At 35.4% G+C, this 22853-nt stretch overlaps 2 protein-coding genes across 3 annotated transcripts in view; one reads left to right on the top strand and one right to left on the bottom strand.

The window, feature by feature from the left end:
• LOC113229220 (suppressor of lurcher protein 1) overlaps nucleotides 1-22853 on the bottom strand; it is a 695358-nt gene that overhangs the window by 151858 nt on the left and 520647 nt on the right. The window lies entirely within an intron of this gene.
• Nucleotides 14942-17327, top strand: LOC113229222. The gene is made up of 3 exons (XM_026462751.1): nucleotides 14942-15035; nucleotides 15929-16126; nucleotides 17209-17327. The coding sequence occupies exons 1-3, from the start codon at nucleotides 14985-14987 to the stop codon at nucleotides 17254-17256; spliced, it is 297 nt and encodes a 98-aa protein (XP_026318536.1). The 5' UTR covers nucleotides 14942-14984; the 3' UTR covers nucleotides 17257-17327.

Here is a 22853-nt window from a genome sequence, read left to right as displayed (position 1 = left end):
TAGCGCCTTACAAGTGCGGACACTTTCAGCGCGGACCCGACGTCCATATAATTGTAAGTCAATGGTTCCATCTCAACTGTTCATATTTTCTATGCATGGTAGTATTATCTTTGCCTACTAAAGAATACCACAAAATAATAGCTAATGAGTGTTTCATGTTGCTCCCCGACCCCTGCAACCTTTCCTGCTTCCATAGGCGGTTATTGAATACGTGAACGTTTTCCTTAAGGAGTCATGCATTAATTTTAGATGTTATGACTAGCATTTTTTGGAGATTGCGGGTTATGTGTTAACTACTGTTTCGAGAAAGATCTTTGTAAGAATTACAAAGTAGATTTTTTCTTTTGTTTTAAAGATAATAAAATCATAATAACGCACACACGTAGTCTCGCACTAGCGAGATACTGTATCGCGGGTGCCTTGGATATACACATAGACAAACACAAATTACACTCAAACTCAAGAGACAAATGAATGTAGGCCATACAAATATTCCTCCCGGTTAGGGAATCGACCCGGGACCTCTGCGTCGCAGACTAGCATGGTAATACGTCCGGCCACAACGGCAGTTAGCTATGGGTTATTTTGTTGGTTTGTATGGGTTATTTATGGGTTATTGGGTTTGTGCTCCCAGATCCCATCCCTTTTTTATAACACGAATTGTCTTAAATCTATGTCTACAGCTGGATCTAGATCTTGTATACTTCTTCTAAAAGCGAATGATTTACCATAATTACAATACATTTAATTAATGGTTGGCAATTTCAAGGCAACTACAATATCCCCAACATATGCTGAAGCTTATCCACCCTTTTCGATAGAAAGCAAAGATGTGATGTAGCTACGTACGCTATAAGAAGCCTGGTAATACAGGAACTTGAAAAGATATGATTTTTTTTTCATTTAACCTTAATTTTTATTTTTATTTGTTGGATATTACATTTTATTTTCTAAAACTTGATTGATGTTTTAAAAATATGAATTGTGTTTTGAAACTGACTGAAATAAACAATTATTTTCTTTTTGCATCTTTTTTCTAACCGCAATTATATTAAGACAGCAGGTAAGCCAGGTTAGAAAACTTAAAGCGTTAAAACGGTAAGGGCTAAGCATAACTTTGCATCCTAAATAAATAGGGCTCTGTTAAATATTAAAAGGGTTTAATAAACAAAACGTGTGCTATCTTTTTGAGTTTACCCTTTGTGCAAATGTGTATCTACTTTGTTTTCTACGTTGTTAACTTTGACGTCAAAAAGGTCGTTGAAACTGAGTTAAGTCGGCTCAGATTTTAAGAACTGAGTTTAATTTGAATTAAGAATGGATAGTTAGATAGATAGAAGAATAACATTTTTATTGAATACATTTTTTAGTAAACTTGTCATTTTGCAGATTTGGCCTTATAACCTGTCATGCGTCCTAGTGCCACACGGTGTCTCTAACGTGCAGCTGTGTTGTCGGATGATATTTTTTAAATGGTAGAGATACCAAATTAAAAAATAATCATAAAACATATAATAAAAATTTAAAAAAATTATATTATTGCATTGTTTTTTTTTGTGAAATAATTCCACTAGTTTGTTATAAATATTAAATAATAGGGGTTAAAGTATGAAATTGCCGATTTGTACTGAAAATCTAAATTGTTTATTTTTTAAATTTTTAACAAATTTATTTAATCAAAATAGTTGCCATTATTATCTATACATTGCTGCCATGTAATGGGAAGGTTATTAATGCCTCTGCGATAGAACTCCGACGATCTAGACTGCACAAACTGTGTGAAAGCATTTTGTACTGCCTCCTGGGAAGAAAACTTCTTGTCACGTAGATAATTGTCCAAATCACGAAAAAAATGGTAGTCCGTTGGAGCAAGGTCTGGTGAATACGGAGGATGACGAATGGTTTCTAACTGCAGTTCCTGAAGGGTCAAAATGGTTTCTCGTGCTGTGTGAGGTCTCGCGTTGTCGTGGAGCAATAATGGTGAAGATCGATTCATGAGTCGGGGCTGTTTTACTGCCAGTTTTGTCAACATGGTTCGGAGTTCGGCACAATAGACATCTGCCGTTATTGCTTGACCAGATCGGAGAAAACTATAGTGAATAACACCATGCTGAGACCACCAAACAGTTACCATTACCTTTTTATTGGTAAGTTTTGCTTTAGGACACTGTTGTGGCATTTGACCTGGGGTCAGCCATTGCATTTTTCTTTTCCGGTTATCATAAAGAATCCACTTTTCATCACATGTTACAATTCGATCCAATATTCCTTCATTTCTGTACCGGTTCAACAAGGCAACACAAGTTTCAACACGCGTTTCTTTCTGCAGATCAGTCAAATCATGAGGCACCCATTTTTCTTATTTTATTGATTTCACGCAAGTGAGTCAATATTGTGGGTAAGGTAACGTTAAACCATGCCACTAATTCCTGGGTAGTTTGACTAGGATCGGCTTCCACTATCTCTCTTAATTCATCGTTATTCACCTGTGTGGGCGGTCTTCCTCGTGGCTCGTTCTTTAAGTCGTAATTTCCATCACGAAAGCGTTTAAACCAAAATCGCACTGTGCGTTCATTAGTAGACCCTCTCCAAACGCAGCATTGATATTGCGGGCTGTTTCTGCCGCGTTAGTTCTGCGTCGGAACTCGTATTCAAAAATCACTCGAATTTTCGCAGTACCCATCTTTCTTGTCTAAATTGAATAACAAAAACAATTGAAAGTCGATATTCAAATGTTTCAAATTAAAAAAAAAAAAATCACAGAAACCATTTGAAAAAAGTTTCATTCGAAAACCTCAAACCATGAAGATTCTATGAAAATTCAAAGAACCTATTGCAATAAAACGGCAATTTCATACTTTAACCCCTAATATAAAGATTGAACATAAAGAAAAATCTCTCACAGATGTGGCTACGGCGTCGAAAGCCGAAAACTCAATGGAAAGATCTATAAAAGACACAGAAGAAATCGTCGGCTTGGTGAACTCGGTCTGTAGCTTAGTTGGTAAAGCAACGGGGACGGAATCCCGTGGCCGCAGGCTCAAGTCCTGTCGGTTTGAAGGATTTTTGTGTTCCATTTAAAATGTCATTTAAAAAAAAATTAAAAATGTACTAAAATAAAAATTACCAAAATAATTAGGGACACTGTGTGTACCACAGAACAAAGTTTTTTTTTCTCTCCCGTGGTGTGTATTTAGGATGCGTGACTGGTTAAACGCCAAGTGTGCGAATTAATTACCATACTAAATTTTAAATCCAATCGCACAACGGACGTAAATTTTTCGTGATTTCAAATGTGTCCCAGTCTTAAAGTTTCTTTTAGTAATTATTAAACTCACTACGCTTCGGATGTAATGCAATTGAGTTAAACCTTTATATTTTGTTAAAAGGAGAATTTGTCATAATTGCGATTCTTGGCAAACTTGTTGCAGCACAGCAAAACATTACAATTTAAAACTTTGGCATAGCGGAACCCTGAAATTATATCGAGTTCTTAGGTTTACGCGATTGTTACATATAGGAAATGTAACTATTTTTCCAGATTTAAATTGCGTATATTTGGTTTTTCAAACAAACTGACGTTTCGTCCAATTATGTTAATCGCTTTCTTCGGTAGCCACGCGGGAAATTACATTAGGAAAAGTGCTAAATGCTCAATGTACAGTCGACGCACTAAGACACCTGACCCCTCAACCGACCATTTGGTTTCGAGTAGATCAGTGGGAAGAAAAGTGTTAAACAAACTTAACCTTTAACCATTGAGCGGTAAAATACTTTTCCGTATGACTTCCTTATCGCATCATTAGTGAATGACGTATTAAGAACCTTTTTAAGCCAATTTGATCTTTAATTACATTACGTAAATATTTACGTAAATAATAATTTCATAAAAGCTGGAATTCCTTTACACTTTTCTGTTGAATTGCGTAAGAAGGCTTCAGACCCAAAAGATTGGCTATGGGGTTTCAGATATCTTAAGGCATTAACTGTACATTAAAATGTACTAAGTAATACTATTTTATGCAATCGTTGCTTAATAAGGGTTCTTAAAGTCGAGTACAAAAGCGTTGTGGCCTAAGTAATAGGTAAATGAAATAATGAAACAACCAATATTTAATGAACATTTTTTTCATTTTTTTTATAATATCAACGAACGACGGGACGAACAAGTCGTGCGCCTGGTGGTAAGCGACACGCCTAACCATATCAGTTGCAGTGCCATTTAGAGCTTTAAATCGTAAAGTTCTTATGGGCACTGCCGCTGCGAGTTGACAAGTCCCATGTTCCTGTAATTTCACCAGCACCTTTACCCTTCTAAACCGGAAAGCAGTAATGCTCACATTACTGCTTGGCGGCAGACATAGGTTCCTTAGACGAAATCTTTCACAAGGAGATCTGTTGCTACTAACCATAGATAATAACATAGACAATAGAATTTTGATTCTGAACTAAAAAATAACCCTTTATGGTATTATGAAATTATAACTGACAGGAGTAGAAAAATATTATAATATGCTTCAGGCCCAAGAAATTGTCTCAGTTTTGTATGAAAAACGATTTATTCTAGATGTCTATGATCATATAGAATATATAGCGCTAAATTTGAATACGATACTTTCATTATAATGCACACTGGGCGCTTACCCAGACAATATTGTTCCTTAAATCAAAATGTATATAATATGTGAAGTAATTCAGATGACCTTTACGTATTAGTACATTTAGACGTACACGGAGCGTTACAAAGTTAAAGTTCCTAACAATAATTGTAATTGAGAAATAGAATTACGTAAATAACCTTTTCCTTGTGTCAGAACAATTTGTCGATTGAAGTAATACATAGCTGCAAACCATATTCTAAAGACCTTTGACTACTGACAGTTCCTTCACTTTACATTTATGAAACTGCCGTATAAGTCCGATTTCACCCATACATGTTCGTCATAGACGTTATGACCAATTTTGTTTGAAAGCTAGTGAAACTACGTTCAATGTATTGTAGTAATAGCGTCGAAAATTTATAGGTAATCATTTACTGAAAGTACTAAAGTCTGAGAAAATTCTTATGTGTGTCCAGCATTTGAACAACTTATAACCTACACCTAAATAATGCCTATTCACTTTTGCCTTCAAAAGGCTCAATTTATATCGTTCTGTGAGTAAGTCCGCAGGCATGGAAATCCACTCCATAGCCGTTCCACATTTAAATGTGGAAGTAAAACACTTCGTGCGTAATTCTTGGAATTTCCACATCACAGGGATTGAATTGCAGCCTACGTTTAGTCCTCCGATGATGGACTTAAAATGAAGGAGGTAGAATTAAAATGTGCAATTTCTTAGTACACTTTTTGTGACATATCTTGTAGAATACCGATAAATAGGCAACTTTACGGCGGTGTTCAAGGCTCTGCCGCTTACTTCTACTAATTCCGAGACACCAATAAGCCTCTGGTACGCTTTTCTACTGAATCCAAGATGGCCAGGTTAGTATTTAGCAGAGCCATCCCTTTTGTCACAAACGGTCCACTAGTAGACCTAATGGTTCCAATCTCAATGCTCGTAAAGTGTTAAATTTTAATTTATTTGTTTTCCTGTCATAGAAGCAAAATTTAAATCAAAGAAATGGAAAAAAAATATTATTGTTCAAAAAAAAAATGTTGTGCTCCGTAGATAGAAATTTTCCTACGAAATGACGTGTTCTGTTTGGAATTAACACGGAACGTGACTGAAGCGTGATAGATACAGCGTTGCGCTTGTCTTGGTGTATACGATAAAGTTTATGTCAACAATGTATGTACATAACCAATCCAAGCGTACTTGTATTTCATAGTTCAGAAATTTATACTTAAAAATGACTGACGTAATTCATCCAGGGTATTCTAGTTATGACTATAGATGTATGTTCTACGGTAGCCAGGTAGCAATCCGTGCCTGCAGACTTGTTGTTCTTGTACGGTATAACTTGGGCCTTTTCAAGGTGAGAGTGAACAGACATTATTTAGGAGAGCATGGTTCATTGTCGACTTGGAATGGAAGTGAAATGCGCACTTAGTTTTTAAATAAATAAAAAAAAATCATAACAACTAATAACTTTTACGATCTAGTGATTATCGTATAAAAAGACCATTTTTTATACGATAGTGAGCGAATCGACCAATATTATTGTGGGGATAGTACGCAATATATGCCTCTTTTTAAGCGAGACTCAGTATTTAAAATATAAAATTAAATCTTATTTCTACCTTTAATTTAGTTCTTAAGTACCCCTTTCATGTACAGTAACGGCGTTTACTGTAAAATTTAATATAAAAATAAAACACTTGTTTCACTGACCGATTTCAAGGGCCTGCGTCAAGGGTGTGCGTGGTCCCCAAGTCAGGGCACCGCTCTTATTAACTTAACTTAATTCTGGATATCTCTCTAAGTCTGTTTCACACATCACATCCCTAAGTTAGAGCGTTATATTTGGGAAGACCAGTACTCAGCGACTGACACAACATTATCAGTGGCGTTGTATAAGTCCTCGCGTGTGCAGGTGTAGGGGCACAAAAGGCAAGACAAAAGATGTGCCATAGTCTGGGGAAAGACACCACACAACACATGCGCTCTCCTAGCTATAACCCCATCTGTGCCCTCTCGTTGCTTCGGCCGGCTTGAGTCCGCAGTGTATTTAGAGAAAGTGTGCCTAGATTATGCCCTGGAGGGAGGTGCTCTTACAGCGAAATGAGTAATGCCGTGGGGTATCTCTCCTTCCAGAAATTTATACGGAGTTGGTTAGTTACCCCATCCAGAGGGAATACTTCTTTAATGAAGCTATGCGGACTGTTTAGCCTCTGGATTACCTATTCTATTCTGGATTATTATTATTAGAAGAAGAAGAATTATTGTCACAACTGTGACAACCCTTGCATGTCTGCGTATGACAGGTACTTAATGTACACGGGCGCCGAACATCAAAGGCGTCGCGCTACTCTAGGGCAGATAATTGTAATGTAATAGTAAAGGCTTGGTAGCCTAATGGTTTGGCCTCCCGCCTCTCAAGCAAAGGCTGTGGGTTCGAATCCGGTTTAGCACCTCATGTTTTCGGAATTTATGTGCAAAATTTTATTTGAAATTTATCATGAGCTTTTCGGTGAAGGAAAACATCTAAACAAAATCTGCACGTCGTAGAAGATTCACAACCCTCGGAAAACGTGTTAAGTTCCCAATCTGGATTGGGTCATGACCTAAACCCTAGCCTGAGAGGAGATCCGTGCCCAGCAGTGGGACGTACAAATGGGTTGATGAGGGTATAGTAATAGTAAGCTGGAGTAGATTTATATCAAGCAGGCACCATATGCGCTCCTAGATTACATTTCTATCAATTTCAAGTACTTTTAAAGACACCTAGTTTTTTTACTTCTAAAAACAATTCCATTACACTCTGTTTACTGATATGCATTAAAATAACTTCGCTTTGTATTTTTACACGTAGAGTAGATTGCTTTTATCTGCCGTAAGACGTGACTTTTCCGTTTAATTTGCCGAAGGAGTTGATATCCTCTCTATATAAGCAGGTGTTTGTAGAATGTGATGTTTTCTTGGTTCTATTCTGTGACGTCTATTGTTCCATAATGTTGTACGTTCTTGTTTTAATCGCTTCACTGTTCTGTGTAAGTTACATATTTTGTATTTTTTAATGTTACTCTTCAATAACAATGCATATTATCTGAGATATAGAAGTATTTGGTTATAAAATACGATTAAAATCAAAATGTAGTACAAATTTACAAGTACTGCGTATTTATTAACCGACTTTTGAAAAATTTAGGTTCTCATTTCAATCGTATTTTTACATTTTTTTGTGTGTATGTTACGTGATTATTTCAAAATTCGTGAACCGATTTCGATTCTTTTTTTTGTTAGAAAGGTCAGTAGTGGTGTCATTTGAATTTGTACAAAATATTCCACCTCTAACAATGACAAATTTGAGGTTAAATCTGGTTTATTCAATTTCAGTCCCTTTCAGTTAATCGACTTCAATAAAACTTGGCAAATAGATGTGATTCCACAAATTTTGTTAGGCTTTATAAAAAAGTTTTTGTATCTGTTATTAACACGTTAATAAAACATGGTACCAAAACGAACCCCTGACGTACTCCTTTTAATTATAATACGTTCTCGGTTTTATTATTATTATTTGGTGAGTTACAGAATATATTTTCTTTTCATTATTAGCATTTATTTGTGGGTATATATTACCGAATCTTGTTTACAGTTCCAAGTAAAATCATATCCATATAATATGGTAGAATCTATCTCCGAATATGAAGAACAACTAGAGAGTCCAAAATCGACATATAATCAAGAGATTGATGAAATTGTAAAACAAATGGCAACGTGCATGAATTCCACTCTAACAAAATCCAGTTTTATGGATAAATTGGACTCGGACGATCAGTTATTGTTGCACAATATTGGCCTTGCTGGGCTTAGATACTACGTTGACCACATGGTAAGTTCCATTTAATTTATGTACTGTGAATGTTTTTGAATTATACTAGTGGGAAATATCTAGATGATGGGCAGTAGCGTATTTCTATGTAAGGTTGTAATGTGGAAGATCGGGACTCCTAGCCCAAGTATATGTTTATTTAATAGGCGTTTCGAACCCAGAATTGTAAACCAGTGCTAAGTTAAAGTAAATAAACATTGTTGTTTTATTTTATTGTTATTAGACTACTACTTTTAAAATTGGTTCCAAAATCGACCCCTGGGGTACTCTCAAACCAACTGAATTTGGTTATTATGGAAAAGCTTTCTCGTAGATAATTAAGTTTGCAATACAGGTTTATACCTCAAATATCTACCTGTTTAGGGAACCGAAACGTGAAGGTGAAACGTAGATACGTTAGTAGTTTCGTGCAATTCCATTCGTTTGGCAGAATGAAAAATTTGCCATTATTTGTCGGTTGGGATGGTTACTAGTGTAAGTGGGAACCACACATTCTGTAATATATAACTTTAATTTTGATTAAACAAAGACTATATTGATAGATTGCACTATGGCAAAAAAAGTCGTTAAAAACAAAAAATAAAGATCAGATCGAAACAAGCATAAAAAATTCGTAAAGTTCGTTAGTTCGTTCCGTGACTTAGTTGGTTGCTTCTAGCACGGTTTGCTGGAAGACGCTGGTTTGAATTCAGCCGGATCTAAGGATTTTTTGTTAGTGTTCGATCATTGTATTAATAAATAATAACAACCTAATGGAGTAATTTCACAAAAATAATTGAATATCATGGTTTTTTTAAATATATAATAGACACACGCTTGGCCACAATCTCACCTGCTGTTAAGCGACGATGTGACAAACGACGGGACGCGTTTGCTTAAGAAATGCCTATTCATTCACTCTAGCCTTGAATAGCCCCAAATTGTACTTTTCGGGAAATACTGATGCCGGTAGAGCATTCCATTCCTTTGCTGTACGCATGAGAAAGGAGGAAGCAAAGCGCTTAGTGCGAATAGGTGGAATATTAACGACATAAGAATGGAGTACTCCGGACCTTCTAGTCGACTGAAAGAGGAACGGTGAGGGTGGAACGAAATTGAAAATTTCCTGCGCACACTCCCCGAAATGTATCCGATAGAAAACCGACAAGCAGGCTAGTTTTCTGCGATGGTCGAGATTATGTAGCTTCGACTCCACAAGAGGATTGTTGTTAATAAGTCTCTTTGCTTTTCGCTCCACCGAGTCCAAGGCAGCTAACTGGTAATGGGCAGACGCGTCAAACATCGAAACATACAATAAACCTGAAAAAAAAAAAGTAATAACGCACTAGGGTAACCCTGAATCGCGGATGCCATGGACACACACATAGACAACCAGAAACTACACCCAAACTCATGAGAGAAATAAATGTAGGCTATACAAATATTTCTCCCGGCCCGGGAATCGAACCTGGGACCTGTGCGTGGCAGAGATGAGTATGGAGATATGGGATGAGAATAGAGAGATGGTAACCGTTCGGCCACGGAGGCAGTTAAAATACAAAGACTATTACTACATTACCAATGTCTTTACCTGTCTCTGGCAGTGTGCTAGAATTTTTTAAAATGATATTAAGGGCCAGACCACCATCACCTTTGTCACACCTTCTGAGAGTGTTCCTCCTGGATACGAGAGCTTTAAATCGCAAATATCTAGGGCCACTGTCACTGCGCCCGTCACCCTGAGACATAAGTTGACAAGTCCCATGTGCCTGTAATTTTACCAGCACCCTTACCCTTCAAAATCGGAATGCAATAACGCTCACTTTACTGCTTGGCGGCAGAAATAGGTAAGGTGGCACTACTTCCCTGAACTATTTCTTTCACAAGAAGCTCTACTGCTACTGAGTCTATATTAATATCTGCGTCATTGCCAGTTCTTCTTCGTCTCGCTTTTTTTGATAACACTTTTAATAAATAGTATCATACATAGATTTTATAGAATTTAGAATATTGAATACTAAATAATGTTTTAATACCCACAAAACAAACATCAGACGTATACAAATGCATGATAATTCCAAAGGGTATGAGTTGAAGCACTTCTCGAGTATAATATATTTACTGTACAAACATGTCTCCGGATTACTTAACTTCGTCAGTAATAGTTCAAATAGAACTTTGAACATCATGTCGTATGTGTGGAACGGATAATAAATAGTAGGATGTTGCTCGCTTTATGAGTGGAAGTAGAGAAAATAATTTATATACACAATTCATTTTATTATTTCGTCCAGGGTAGTACTGCCACCTTACATATTTTTGCCGCCAAGCAGTAATGTCAGCATTACTGGTTTGGAGGGTGCTGGTGAAATTACAGGTACATGGGACTTGTCAACTTATGTCTTAAATCTTTGCGATTTAAAGCTCTGAGTGATTGCAACTGTAATGGACAGGCGTGTAACTTACCATTAGGCGTACGACTTGTTCGTCCCGTCACACTTGATATTATAAAAAAGTATACTTTTACTATGTCCGGCCAAAAATTAGACATACAAACATTGAAGATATAATAAACATTTTCTCACGTGCAGTTCGACGGACTAAACCAGGTGTAACTTATATTTCTTTAATATTATTACATGAGCGTGTACACAGTCATGGATGTAATAAGTCAATCAGTAATTTAAACGCGGTGATAGTTGTATGAGTAATTTTTAATGATAACGAGATGTCAAAATAATAATAATTTGAAAAACACCAACATAAATTTACAAATGGTAAAACTTTGAGAATATATTTAGGGAATTGTCATTTAAAAATTTCTACACTGTATTTGTAAATAAGTTGCTTATTTCTTTTTTTTAATAGCATAAGGTTTTTCTCAGACCTTAGTACTGTCGGTAAATTATTGTAAATTTTCGGCGCCATTACAAAAATACTTTACTGCATGATAGTAGTTTTACAAGCTTTCAAATGAAGTTGATCATAACGTCTTGCGTTTAGAGTTCCCGTAAACAAGAGTGGATGCATTTGGACATGAACACAGTATCTTAGAATATAAAGTGTTGAAACAGTCAATAGTCGAAGTTACGAAACTGATGTTATAAAGAAATTAATAGTACACAGTTGAAACTTAATGTATACACATTAAGTTTAAAGTAAAAAATAAAACAAATAAATGAATGAAAATGAAAATCCTCAGTGGGGTTCCGGTACGACTTAAACTTTTAAGGCCATTCTTTCCAGAGAAAGCACATGTGTTGATGATGCGCTTCCCCATGCCATTATGCTATATGATATCAAGGACTGACACAAGGTATAATAATACACCATCTTGGTAATGGCTGCATCATTATTAAGACGGAGCATTATGCCTTGTATGTAGGCTATATAGGCTAGTGTACATAGGCTAACTATTATTTTTATTACTTGCTCATCTGTTTTGCATTTTAGGTTCGATACATAACGGCGAAAGATGTAAACGAAAAAGCGAAAGGCGAGGAGGAAGGGGAAGGGAAAGAATTCGATTATAGCGAAGAAGACGACAGCGAATACTCGTCAGAATTCGAAGAAGATAGATGTTGACTGTAAATATATTTCACAAGCGATGAATTTGGGTCACTCTACAATAAATATAAACAAATTGAAATACAAAAACATATTCCAATATGTATAATAGTGATAATTTATTTTAATTTCCATTAATAATTAACAATAAATTTAACTTAATAAAAATTCGTATTGTTCAAATAAATTAATTTGTAAAACATAAGTAGCGTAAATTTAAATGTTCTTTGTAAAATTTAAAAATAAGGTATTTAATTAATAACTTTTATAACTATAGTAAAATAATACGGTGGTTTGCATTAATATTAGACATAAATGGTTTATGGGACTTTTGTTTGAAAACCAAATTTACGCAATTTAAATCCGGAAAAATTGTTACATTTTCTATGTGTAATGATCGCGCAAACCAAGAAACTCGATAAAAACATTTTCTGTTTATACTTTTTTTGGTTTTTATAAAAGTGCACTTAAAGCTTTTACGCATAAACAAAAAAAAAATAGAAACAAAAGTAAATTCTTTACGTCGTTTATTAATTCCCAAGCTACAATAGCTTCACAATTAAATTATTTTTTGTTGGATATATTTTGATCCATACAAATGGATATATTAAAAACAGGATTCTTTCAAGTGATTTGTTTTTATGATTAATTAAATATTAAATTCTTTATAACGTGTATTAATTTCATAATCAAAGTATTACACAGAGTTCTTAGGTTTTTGGGATTGTTACACAAATGTTTATTTGAGACAGCAAATTCTTATGTGTATCACTCGGCAGTTAAATTCTTTTGCGTCTCATGCATTGAAATCCTCGCTACGCTCAGGATTCTTGGAATTCCTTCGTTTGCTCTCAAGCACTCGCGTCAAACAACAACTTTGCAGCCTTGCAAAACAAATAACAATTATTACACACAAAGAAACATTACATAATCAAAAGATTGATATATGGTATAGTTGGCAACTTTTTTTTAAATATCAAGTGACAGGACGGACAAGTCGTGCGCCTCATGGTAAGCTACACGCCTGTCCATAACAGTTGCATTGCCACGCAGAACCATTACCCTTCAAAACAGGAACACAGTAATGCTGATATTGCTACTTGGCGGCACATGATTGCTAAGTAGCAATCTCTTTTAGACCAACTTTCTCTCTTTTAGACGAATCCAAAAACTGATCTTTTATAAATAGGTTTTAATCTGGGTGTTCTGGGTAGCACCCTGGAGTGAATTCTGTTACTCTGGTGCTTGTCCTCATAGCACAGGATTATTCTCTAGTTTGAAACCGGATAACTGAGTGGTTGAATGAAAATTAACACACTCAATGACAATGATCTATAAGACACACACTATTATTGTTAGATATAATGTTTTTATTTTCCCAGTCTCTTGGCTGGTTTTAATTACATTGAATAATTTACGTACCGAAATCATGGCGTGTATTTATGTTGAGAGTGTGTTGTGATAAGAGCCTATTTCGTCTTCTATCTGCAATTTGACATGTATTTTTATTACTAATTACAGTTATTATTACTTTTCCTGTTTTTTTTTCTCAGACTGTTGGTTGGTTTTAACCACATTTACGGATTGAAATCGAGTAAATGCAGTATGGTGTGTATCTATGTGGCGAGTGTATTATTACTATTAATAGTAATAAGAACAAAACATGTGCTAAAACGTTTTTTGGGATCATTTGCTGCTACATAGGTAGGTACTCATATTTTTGTAGGCAATTTTTTTCATGGTTTCCACATGTGCATGTCCATAATTCACAGGATTGGTTTCGGGATTTGCACGTCACACCCATAATTCTTGATAATTTATTTGTGGAAAAGACAGTGAAATTTACGCCTAGATTGTTTACCTTAGACATTAGTATGTGTATCTAAATATTAGTGTTTTTTTACTTGTTTTATGTCGTACAACACTAATGAACGTAGAAAAATTTTGATGAAAATGAACTTTTTACATCGAAACATAGAGTATTAGAGTATTTACATAGTAACGTCAGTAAGTTAAGTTTCTTTATTAAAAATTAAAAAAATGTTATGATATTAAATGAAAAATACTTTTGTCTTTCCTTTTTTTTATCAAAGTGAAAAAATCAATAACGTTCAGTCGTCGACTGTCAAATATTTTACCAGTCCTTGGACATGAGATATTAGCTCCTCAGTGTCTGTAATAGCTTTGTATCTTCTTTCGTTTAGGGGGACTACCGCACTAATCATTCTAATGGTAATAAGAGCGCAAAAGACGTTGTGCGTTCTACGAACCGGCTTGTTTTACCGGTTCAAGCCGATTGCGCGTTGACAAGCGTGGTGACTCCCTAACTAGTAACACAGCAATGCTAAATAAGTATGGCAGTCATACAAGCTTCTGTACAGATGGAAAATCCTACCATTAGCAAAGTTATTTTTTTTATTATACCAAGAGTCGAGACAAACAAGCCTTGCGCCTGGTGGTAAACGACAAGCCTGCCCATAGCAGTTGCAGTGTAACTCAGATCTTTAAATCGCAAAGGGGCACTGCCAGTTCGCCCTTCACCTGCGCGATATAAGTTGACAAATCCCATGTGCCTGTAATATCACCAGCACCCCTTACCCTTAAAACCGAAACGCAATAATGCTCACATTACCACTTGGCGGGAAAAATAGGTAAAGTGGCAGTGTTTCCTTGGACGAACTCTAATGCTACTAAACACACACAAACAAAGAGCTCTAATGCTACTAAAGTTCTTACAATAACTAAGCATTTACTGCGTAAGTAACATTGTCCTTGTCATACAAAGTTAAAACAACACAATAGTTAATGGCAAACACTTAGTTATTTACTTATTTTATACATGAATTCACATACCTATGTTTATGGGACTATTTAAAAGACGGGACAGTTTACTTTGCAAGCAGTATTCGATTATTTCTAGAACTGTTTATTTCTATTTGTGTCAATGTTGCTAAATATTTTTGCTTTAGTTTGTGTTCTTCTAGTAAATGTTGAGGTTAGTAAGAAACAAAAAGTTTTCATCTTGCTTTATATCTGCGCATAATTTTCTTTTTTTCATTAAAATAAACTAATACTTAAGTAAACTAATAATTATGAAAAAAAAAGTTATGCATATCGTCGAGGTTTACGCGTAACTAGTATTGGATTATGAGTTACAATTTTGGTGACTTCATTGCCAAATTAAAAAAAGGCGTGGCATTCAAAATAGTGTGTTTTTTTAAATAAAATGTACTCACCTGATGGAAAGTGACGATGAGGTCGATGATCTCTCTCGCCTTGAAAAAGCCCAAGTTATAACGTTCAGGGAACAAGTCTGCAGGCAGGGAATTCAACTCAAGAATTCAACAAAGCGTAACGCTTTGTGCGACTCTTTGGAGTAACCACAACATATGGGTGGAACCCAAGCCTACGCCTAGTCTGCCAGTCTGCCGGTGATGGAAAGCCAAGGCGGATATAAATCGTGTAATTCCATCTATTTAAGGGGATCTATTTTTATCAGTCTGTTGATAACATAAATCAATGCTTACTGGGCAAAAACTTAAGTCGGAGCCATTGAAATAACAAAATAATAACGATAAATCTCTCTCCTGTAAAATTTGGTTTATACGGATTTGCACTGGCCCCGACGATATGTGAAATTTTTTAACTCTCCTATTTTTCGATCAATTTAGTTCATAGAATCTTTAAACATGTCTCCTGAAAAGTTATTACACCAAAGGCGCGAATTTATGACAATTAATTTGCTTAATAGTATATTATCATGATTACGAGCACCAGCAAGTGTAGTTCAAACTTTTTATTATTGCGTCACACCATTTATAATATCACGTAAATTTGCGACATTTAAACAATATTTTTTATTTGTTTAAAACAAATTTCAATTTACAGGGTCACATTGTCCGACGTGATGAATCATCGTCAACAAGCGCAGCTCCCAACATCCTGGAATCTTTCCAGAAAAACTTGGAACAATTCAAAAACTGTATAGATCAGAGCCTTGCAAAAACAGTGGAACAAGTCAATGAAAAACAATTACAGCCAGTATTGACTGTTTTAGGCGATTCTTTGAATAGGGTTTCTAAAGCCGTACGTAAAAGTTAATGTCTATAATATAATAAAAATAACTAATAATTATAATAGATCGTCGGTGATATGTAGAAAGTGCAAAAGCGCCATTTCGAAAAATTTTTCAGGACTTGTTTTAGGTTTTAACGACTGTTTTAAAATATTTACGTCGTGTTTTAAATACAATTTTAAAACTGAAACTTAATTAAAACCTTAATGAATTTTAAAACAGGACGTAAGTATTAAAATGTAAATATTAAACAAAACACCGATGATATAATGATTCCCTACCGAAGCGCAGCTGTTTTTCTTCTTTTATTTTCATAACATTTATTTTTTCAAACAAACACAAACATTTTTCTTTTCTTTAGAGTTCTGCACATTTGTATTCGAAAAGGAATACAATGGAATATTTTTCTCATAACCTAAACCTTTCACCACAATTATTACAGATCGAAATTCAAAATTTAGACTTCGATCTGTTCATTTGTATTTTTATGCTAATTTCAAATTTCATGCATATCAGTTGAGGAACGGCCGAATAATTTCTTTCGGAAATTGAATACTATCAATGGATGCCGAGAAAGCTTCGGTCGCTGCATGGGCTTCGATAATGTATCATACGACCATAATAATTACCAATGTAGGGAATTACGTGAATAACTAGTACTTTTGAGACACTATCTGCAATACCTAGAAAAGATCGTTGCCTTCATTAGTCTTTCAGGCAGTCTTTCTTCACAAATACAATTACGCACACGCATACACTCATAGCCCCGCATTAGGTAAACTCTATTTCGCGGGTGCCATGGACACATACATTGTCAACCACAAATTACGTCTAAACTCACGAGAGAAAATAAATTTAGGCCATACAAATATTTCCCCGGCACAGGAATCGAACCAGCGACCTCTGCGTGGCCGTAGTTATGGTATAATCAAATCCGGGACCTTTCACTACGGTGGTACAACCGTTCTCCCACTGGGCTGTTTGTTTTTTGTGAATAAGATAATAAAAAAGAAAACCATTCGGTAGGTGAAAAGATTTCATGGAATTTAAAATATTGTTTATTGATATTAAAAGTTTGTTTTTCTTGTTTCAGTTCGACGACTTGGCTGCATCAACGCAAAGCCCCAAAAACAATAACTAAAATACGGTCGTACACAATTATGTGCTGTTTATTTAATACATTTATATGTATAAGAATGATTGAATGAAATTAGAATAGAATAGAAACCATTTATTACAACGCCACAATGTAAAAAAAAGACTAACGTAAATAAAAACAGAAATAACACAAAAAACAGCAAAACAACATTTAAACAACAAGTTACATAATACTATACTGACATGTGTGCAGCTGTGGCGTATACAATAGGATCACATCCAGATATAGTCACAACTAAGACTAGGCTGTGACGCTGGTTTTCAATTTCAAATTACACAAATTATAATATTTTGAAATGTTGTTGAAAACATTGGGGGGGCCATTTTTTCCAACAACTACGATTTTAGTAAAAACCCTTGTAGATCTATCTGTATTTACTATGTTCATATTCAAGGCTAAGCGTTAATAGTTATATTCAACCGACTTTGTAATGGTGAAGGTTCTCTATCCAGTCATATTATGATTGGATAGAGAACCTCTCATGTGTGTGTGTATGTGTATGCGTTACGCGAATACTCCTACGTTTGTGAATCGATTTCTAAAATGATTTTTTTGTTAGAATTATTTGAAGAAAATATTCTACTTCCAATGGTGGCCAATTTGGGGACGAATTCGGTTTATTGTATTTATTTCACTTTCCATTAAACGATTTCAATAAAACTTGGCATATAGAAGTAATTCCAGTGAAAATAAAATGTTATGTGACCTGATCTGATCGGAAGACGGAAACAGTAGCTTTTATAAGACAAAAAAGTTCTGTAGTAACTCTTTCGGTTGGTCTACTTTTTATTCGTATAGGCCTTTGCAACGTTATGTCACAGGGTGCTGGGCGCAGTGCCAGTGTCCCTCAGGGGGCCTCCACAACCTCTTAAAACAATATTACTTTAACCTTACATTGACTTTTCGTACCATGACGCACTTAAAGTAAGCTTATTGTAATGTTATAACTATGATGTTTTATTGGCAGCTTTGTGACTATTTCGTAATAAGTTCGTACTATGACGCGACTATAACATTAAAGTAAAATTGTTGTTATGTCAAATTTAGCAATCTTAAAATAGTTACACGGATGCAATGGAAACAATATTATTTTGGAATTTATTAAATATAATATAACAAGAAGTAGGTACTCAAACATTATAATACGATAAGACGATTCGGTACATCAAAACAGAAAGAGATGGCATTATATAGTTCATATAGCGTTATTTCTTTCCTATTTTTAGTAAGGAATAGACAATATTGGGAAATCATTCGTTCTTTCAATCACTTTAGCAGTAATACATTACTTGGTTGACAGGTTTGTCATGGTTCGAATATGAGTAACTTTATAATAAGCTTACTTTAAGCTTACATGAAATAAGATTGTTTTTGGAAAGGGAAAAGCCTTAGGTTTTTACGATTTAGAGTGATGCCACATGGGTACTGCCGGTGCGTTGCGTCGTCGCAACGCAATGGATTCAACGCATCGAATGCCAAACGAGCAATGCATCGCGACGTAACATCGCTAACTTTACGCACTGCAGCACCCCTCCCCATTTCGACTCCTGGCCCCTTGTCTGATACGCACGCGTCTTGTCGTCGGTATGTAGTTCTAATTTATTTCTGCTGCCATGCAGTAATGTGAGCATTACTGCGTCCCGGTTTTGAAAGATAAGAGTGTTGGTGAAATTACTGGCACATGGGACTTGTCACCTTGTGTCTCAGGGTGACGGGCGCAGTGGCAGTGCCACTCAGATATTTGTGATTTAAAACGCTTTTCATCGTCACACGTTACCATCACGCGAATGAGTTGTTCGCCCCGTCACTTGGTATTGTAAAAAAAATGTAGTTCAACGCAGCGTCACCGCACAAGCGTTGCAACGCCGCGGCGCCGATACAACGCATCGCAAAGCATGCTCTTACAGCTCTGAGTGGCACTGCAACATGGGTAGGCGTGTTGCTTACCACCAAGTGCACGAATTTGTCGTTCTGTCACTTGATAAGCATATTTTTTTTACGTAGCGGAAAACGTAATGTCCCATTTAAAAGAAATATTAGTTCCGCAAACATCAATACAACAAAAGTTATGATGTGTTTTGTACTTTTTTGGAACCGCTGGAAATGGGCCAGCCTTTATTATATTATCAACAATAAGAACGTAACTTTTATATTTTATATTATGTACATATAATAAATGTTTTTGTACATATTTGCCTACATATTTTTCTGTCTAATGTTTCTGGTTATCGTTTATATTTGGAAAATAAATAAGGCAAAAAAAACTATTGGCCCATTGTGATTCCACGTGATGGGATAAACAAGTCGTGCGCCTGGTGGCTAACCCCACCAGACACGTCTATCCATAACAATACGAGCGTCACGCTGAGACATAAATTGTTAAGACCCATGTGCCTGTAATTGCGCCGCAAGCAAGCTTGCCTTTCAAAACCGAGACGCAGTAATGCTCACATTACTGCTTGACGGCAGAAATATGTAAGGTACTCATTCACAAGGACTTAATTTGATGTTTGTGTAAGTAACATAAAATATATTTTTATCTGTGACTTGTTTCAATTACCAGGGCCTAAACTTACGTTTGTCAATCACCCATAGTAACTAAGATAAAGTATAGTATATTATTGCAGAGGCCGGGAAGTAAGGGATTGCTGGACGAGTATGAGTTACAAGGAATACGAGTCAAGTAATCCTCGTTCCCACCGAGGCTTGTATAGTATTTTTCTCAAACAATATGAGGAAATAATAAAAGACTAAAGAGAGGAAGACGTATAACAGAAAAAGTAAAAAATATATATTAATTAATACTAAAAGCAATATTTGACGTGTTAGGACTTATTGCTAAAAGAAAATGTTATTGTTTTTCCAGGCACATTAGTAGTAGTCTGCTGAATTTTTGATGATGTGTTGGAATGTGTATCTATTACTGTATTTTCGATATCGCTCTTCTCACTAGCACTCATTTTCGCGACCAAAATACAAAAGATGAAAAAACAAAAGAATATCAAAATACTTTATGTAATTATGTAATTATATTTATTTATTTAAATATTACCGCCATTTTGTTTTTCTTTTGATTAAACGGTATAGGTAGGAGCAATGATATTAAAAATAATATCATTGGGTAGGAGGTATTTTTAATTCCCGCAACAATTAACACTAGACAGTTGGCTGTATGAGTTTTTCTTTTGCTCGTTTACATAGTTCATTATTAGTAGGACTTTCATACTTACATTGTAGGCCTTGGCCGGGAAAACGGTTCGAGACTATCAATTAATATAGTACATTACTGCAGAGGCCGGAAAGTAAAGGATGGCTGGACGAGTGTGAGTGAGTTGACATAAGTTGTTATGGGGATTGCTTGACTCGTGTATTAATACGAGTCAAGCAATCCCCGTTCCGGCCGAGGCGTGTGTAGTGCTTTTTTCAAACAATGCGAGGATATAATAAAGAGAGGAACATGTGTAATAAAAAAAGTAAAAAAAATATATATTAAAAGTAATATTTGACATATCAATACAAACACAGTCTCCGAAAACGAATTAGCATTTTTTTCGCTTCTTCATTGCATGAAAGTTTCCTATGTTTTCATGTATCTTACTTTGCTCATAGCCGGCAACAAGTTCTCCATGTCTAATATTGTTTTAAATTAGGTGGAGTACAATCATTATTATTATTATTATTATACATAATCTGTATTTTCGTTATCGCTCGTCTCACTCTAACCATCAATCTGACCAACGGGAAACATGCTCATCTTATAATTTTCACGACGAAAATACAAAAAAGAAGAAAAAACAGAAAAGAGTACCAAAACACTTTAGTTTGTTTTACCGCTTTTTTATTTTATTTTTTTAGTTAGCGGTCTAAGTAGATTTTTTAATTCTCGCAATTACTAATACTAGGCAGTGGGTTGTATGAGTTATTCCTTTGCCTGTTTACATAGTTCATTATTTAGTAGGTAGATTTAAAAGTTCACAGAAGAGGACAGAAATGGATTTTCATACTTACTTTGCAGGCCTTGGCCGGAAAAATCAATTTACTTATATGTCATTTATAAAATCTGACCCAGTACTAGAAACATAATGCCAGCTACAAAAACTTTATTACCTTTGCACTTATGTCATCATACCCAGTACTATTATTATTTTTCGAGTCACGTGTTACTTTAATTACGTCATGATGCTGATGTTACAGGATTCATAAACATAGATTTACGATTATTACACAGACAACAGGGAATCAGACAACTTTTCAGTAGTTCATGTTAACCATAATCATCGAGTGCATAACCAGAAATAGAGACATCAGGCAAATAGGCCTTCAATCACCTTTAAATACCAACTCTCGTTTGCACTGAAATCACCAATTTGAAAACTGAAAGAGTACAGCGCCAACAACTGACCTGTGTGTACGTCTCCGTATATTCCAAAAATATTCTGTAATTATTGTAATAAAAATATCTAACATTGTAATTAGATATATATAATAAACTATCTGTAACAATGTGGGTTGTTCCATTCGGTGGTGTAGGAAAAACAGCAAAACATTTAATTACATAACAAACTTAATCACATTTCATCGGTAATTAGATATGATTTATGTAATTTTGCAATATTCGTCCATTATGGCAAAGCTCAAGTTAAACTGGTCGAATTGAAGTGAAACAATTGAGGACACCCATTGACGATACTCGATACTCGAATTTGGGCTGGCCAATCGGAGCGCTGTTGTCACAGTAATGACATGGCAGAATTAGTAGCAGTAGAGTTTCTTGTGAAAGTATTCGTCCAGGGTAGTACTGCCACCTTACCTATTTCTGCCGCCAAGCAGTAATGTCAAGATTACTGTGTTCCGGTTTTGAAGGGTAAGGGTGCTGGTGAAATTACAGGCACATGGGACTTGTCAACTTATGTCTCAGTGTGACGGGCGCAGTAGTAGTGCCCCTCAGATCTTTCCAATTTAAAACTCTGAGTGGCACTGCAACTATTATGGACAGGCGTGGAGCTTACCCTCAAGCGCACGACTTGTTCGTCCCGTCACTTGATGTTATAAAAAAAATGGTTTTCAAAGAAATTAAATTACTTTTCGTCTCTATTTCTGGTTATATACTCGATGAACTTAATGGATATAGACGGCCTAGGAAAATGTGATTAACCGATTTCAAAAAAGGAGGAGGGTTTTAATTCGACTGCATTTTTTTGTATGTATGTATCGGAGTACCGACATTTGCGAACCCATTTCGTTGATTCTTTTTTGTTGGAAAATAGGTACCTCAGTAAGTAGTAATCCTATTCAATTTAAAAAAAAAATTCATCTCTAAGGATGGTAAGTTAAGGGAAGAGTCCGATTTATTGGATTTCAACCACTTCCCGTTAACCGATTACAATAAAACTTGGCAAATAAATGTAATTATTTACACTCACTTTTCAAGTCGGTCTTTTTTATAATTGGCAGGTAAACAAACTAGACAATGTTTAGGTATATGCCGATTGCGAGATTTTACGTATTGAATGACTACGGTCTTCGATGACTTACATAAAAAGTGATTACGCGGAAAAAAACAAGAAATTACTTTTTTT

This window comes from Hyposmocoma kahamanoa, unplaced genomic scaffold (genome assembly GCF_003589595.1).
Source record: "Hyposmocoma kahamanoa isolate Upper Pololo Valley unplaced genomic scaffold, ASM358959v1 296, whole genome shotgun sequence".
NCBI classification, from domain to species: Eukaryota; Metazoa; Arthropoda; class Insecta; order Lepidoptera; family Cosmopterigidae; genus Hyposmocoma; species Hyposmocoma kahamanoa.
This window is presented reverse-complemented; position numbering and strand designations above follow the sequence as displayed.

Coding starts and splice junctions, on each gene's coding strand:
- LOC113229222 (XM_026462751.1), top strand. CDS start 14,985: ATGTTGCTAAATATTTTTGCTTTAGTTTGTGTTCTTCTAGTAAATGTT. Junction 15,036..15,928: donor TTCTTCTAGTAAATGTTGAG/GTTAGTAAGAAA, acceptor TTCAATTTACAG/GGTCACATTGTCCGACGTGA. Junction 16,127..17,208: donor TGAATAGGGTTTCTAAAGCC/GTACGTAAAAGT, acceptor TTCTTGTTTCAG/TTCGACGACTTGGCTGCATC.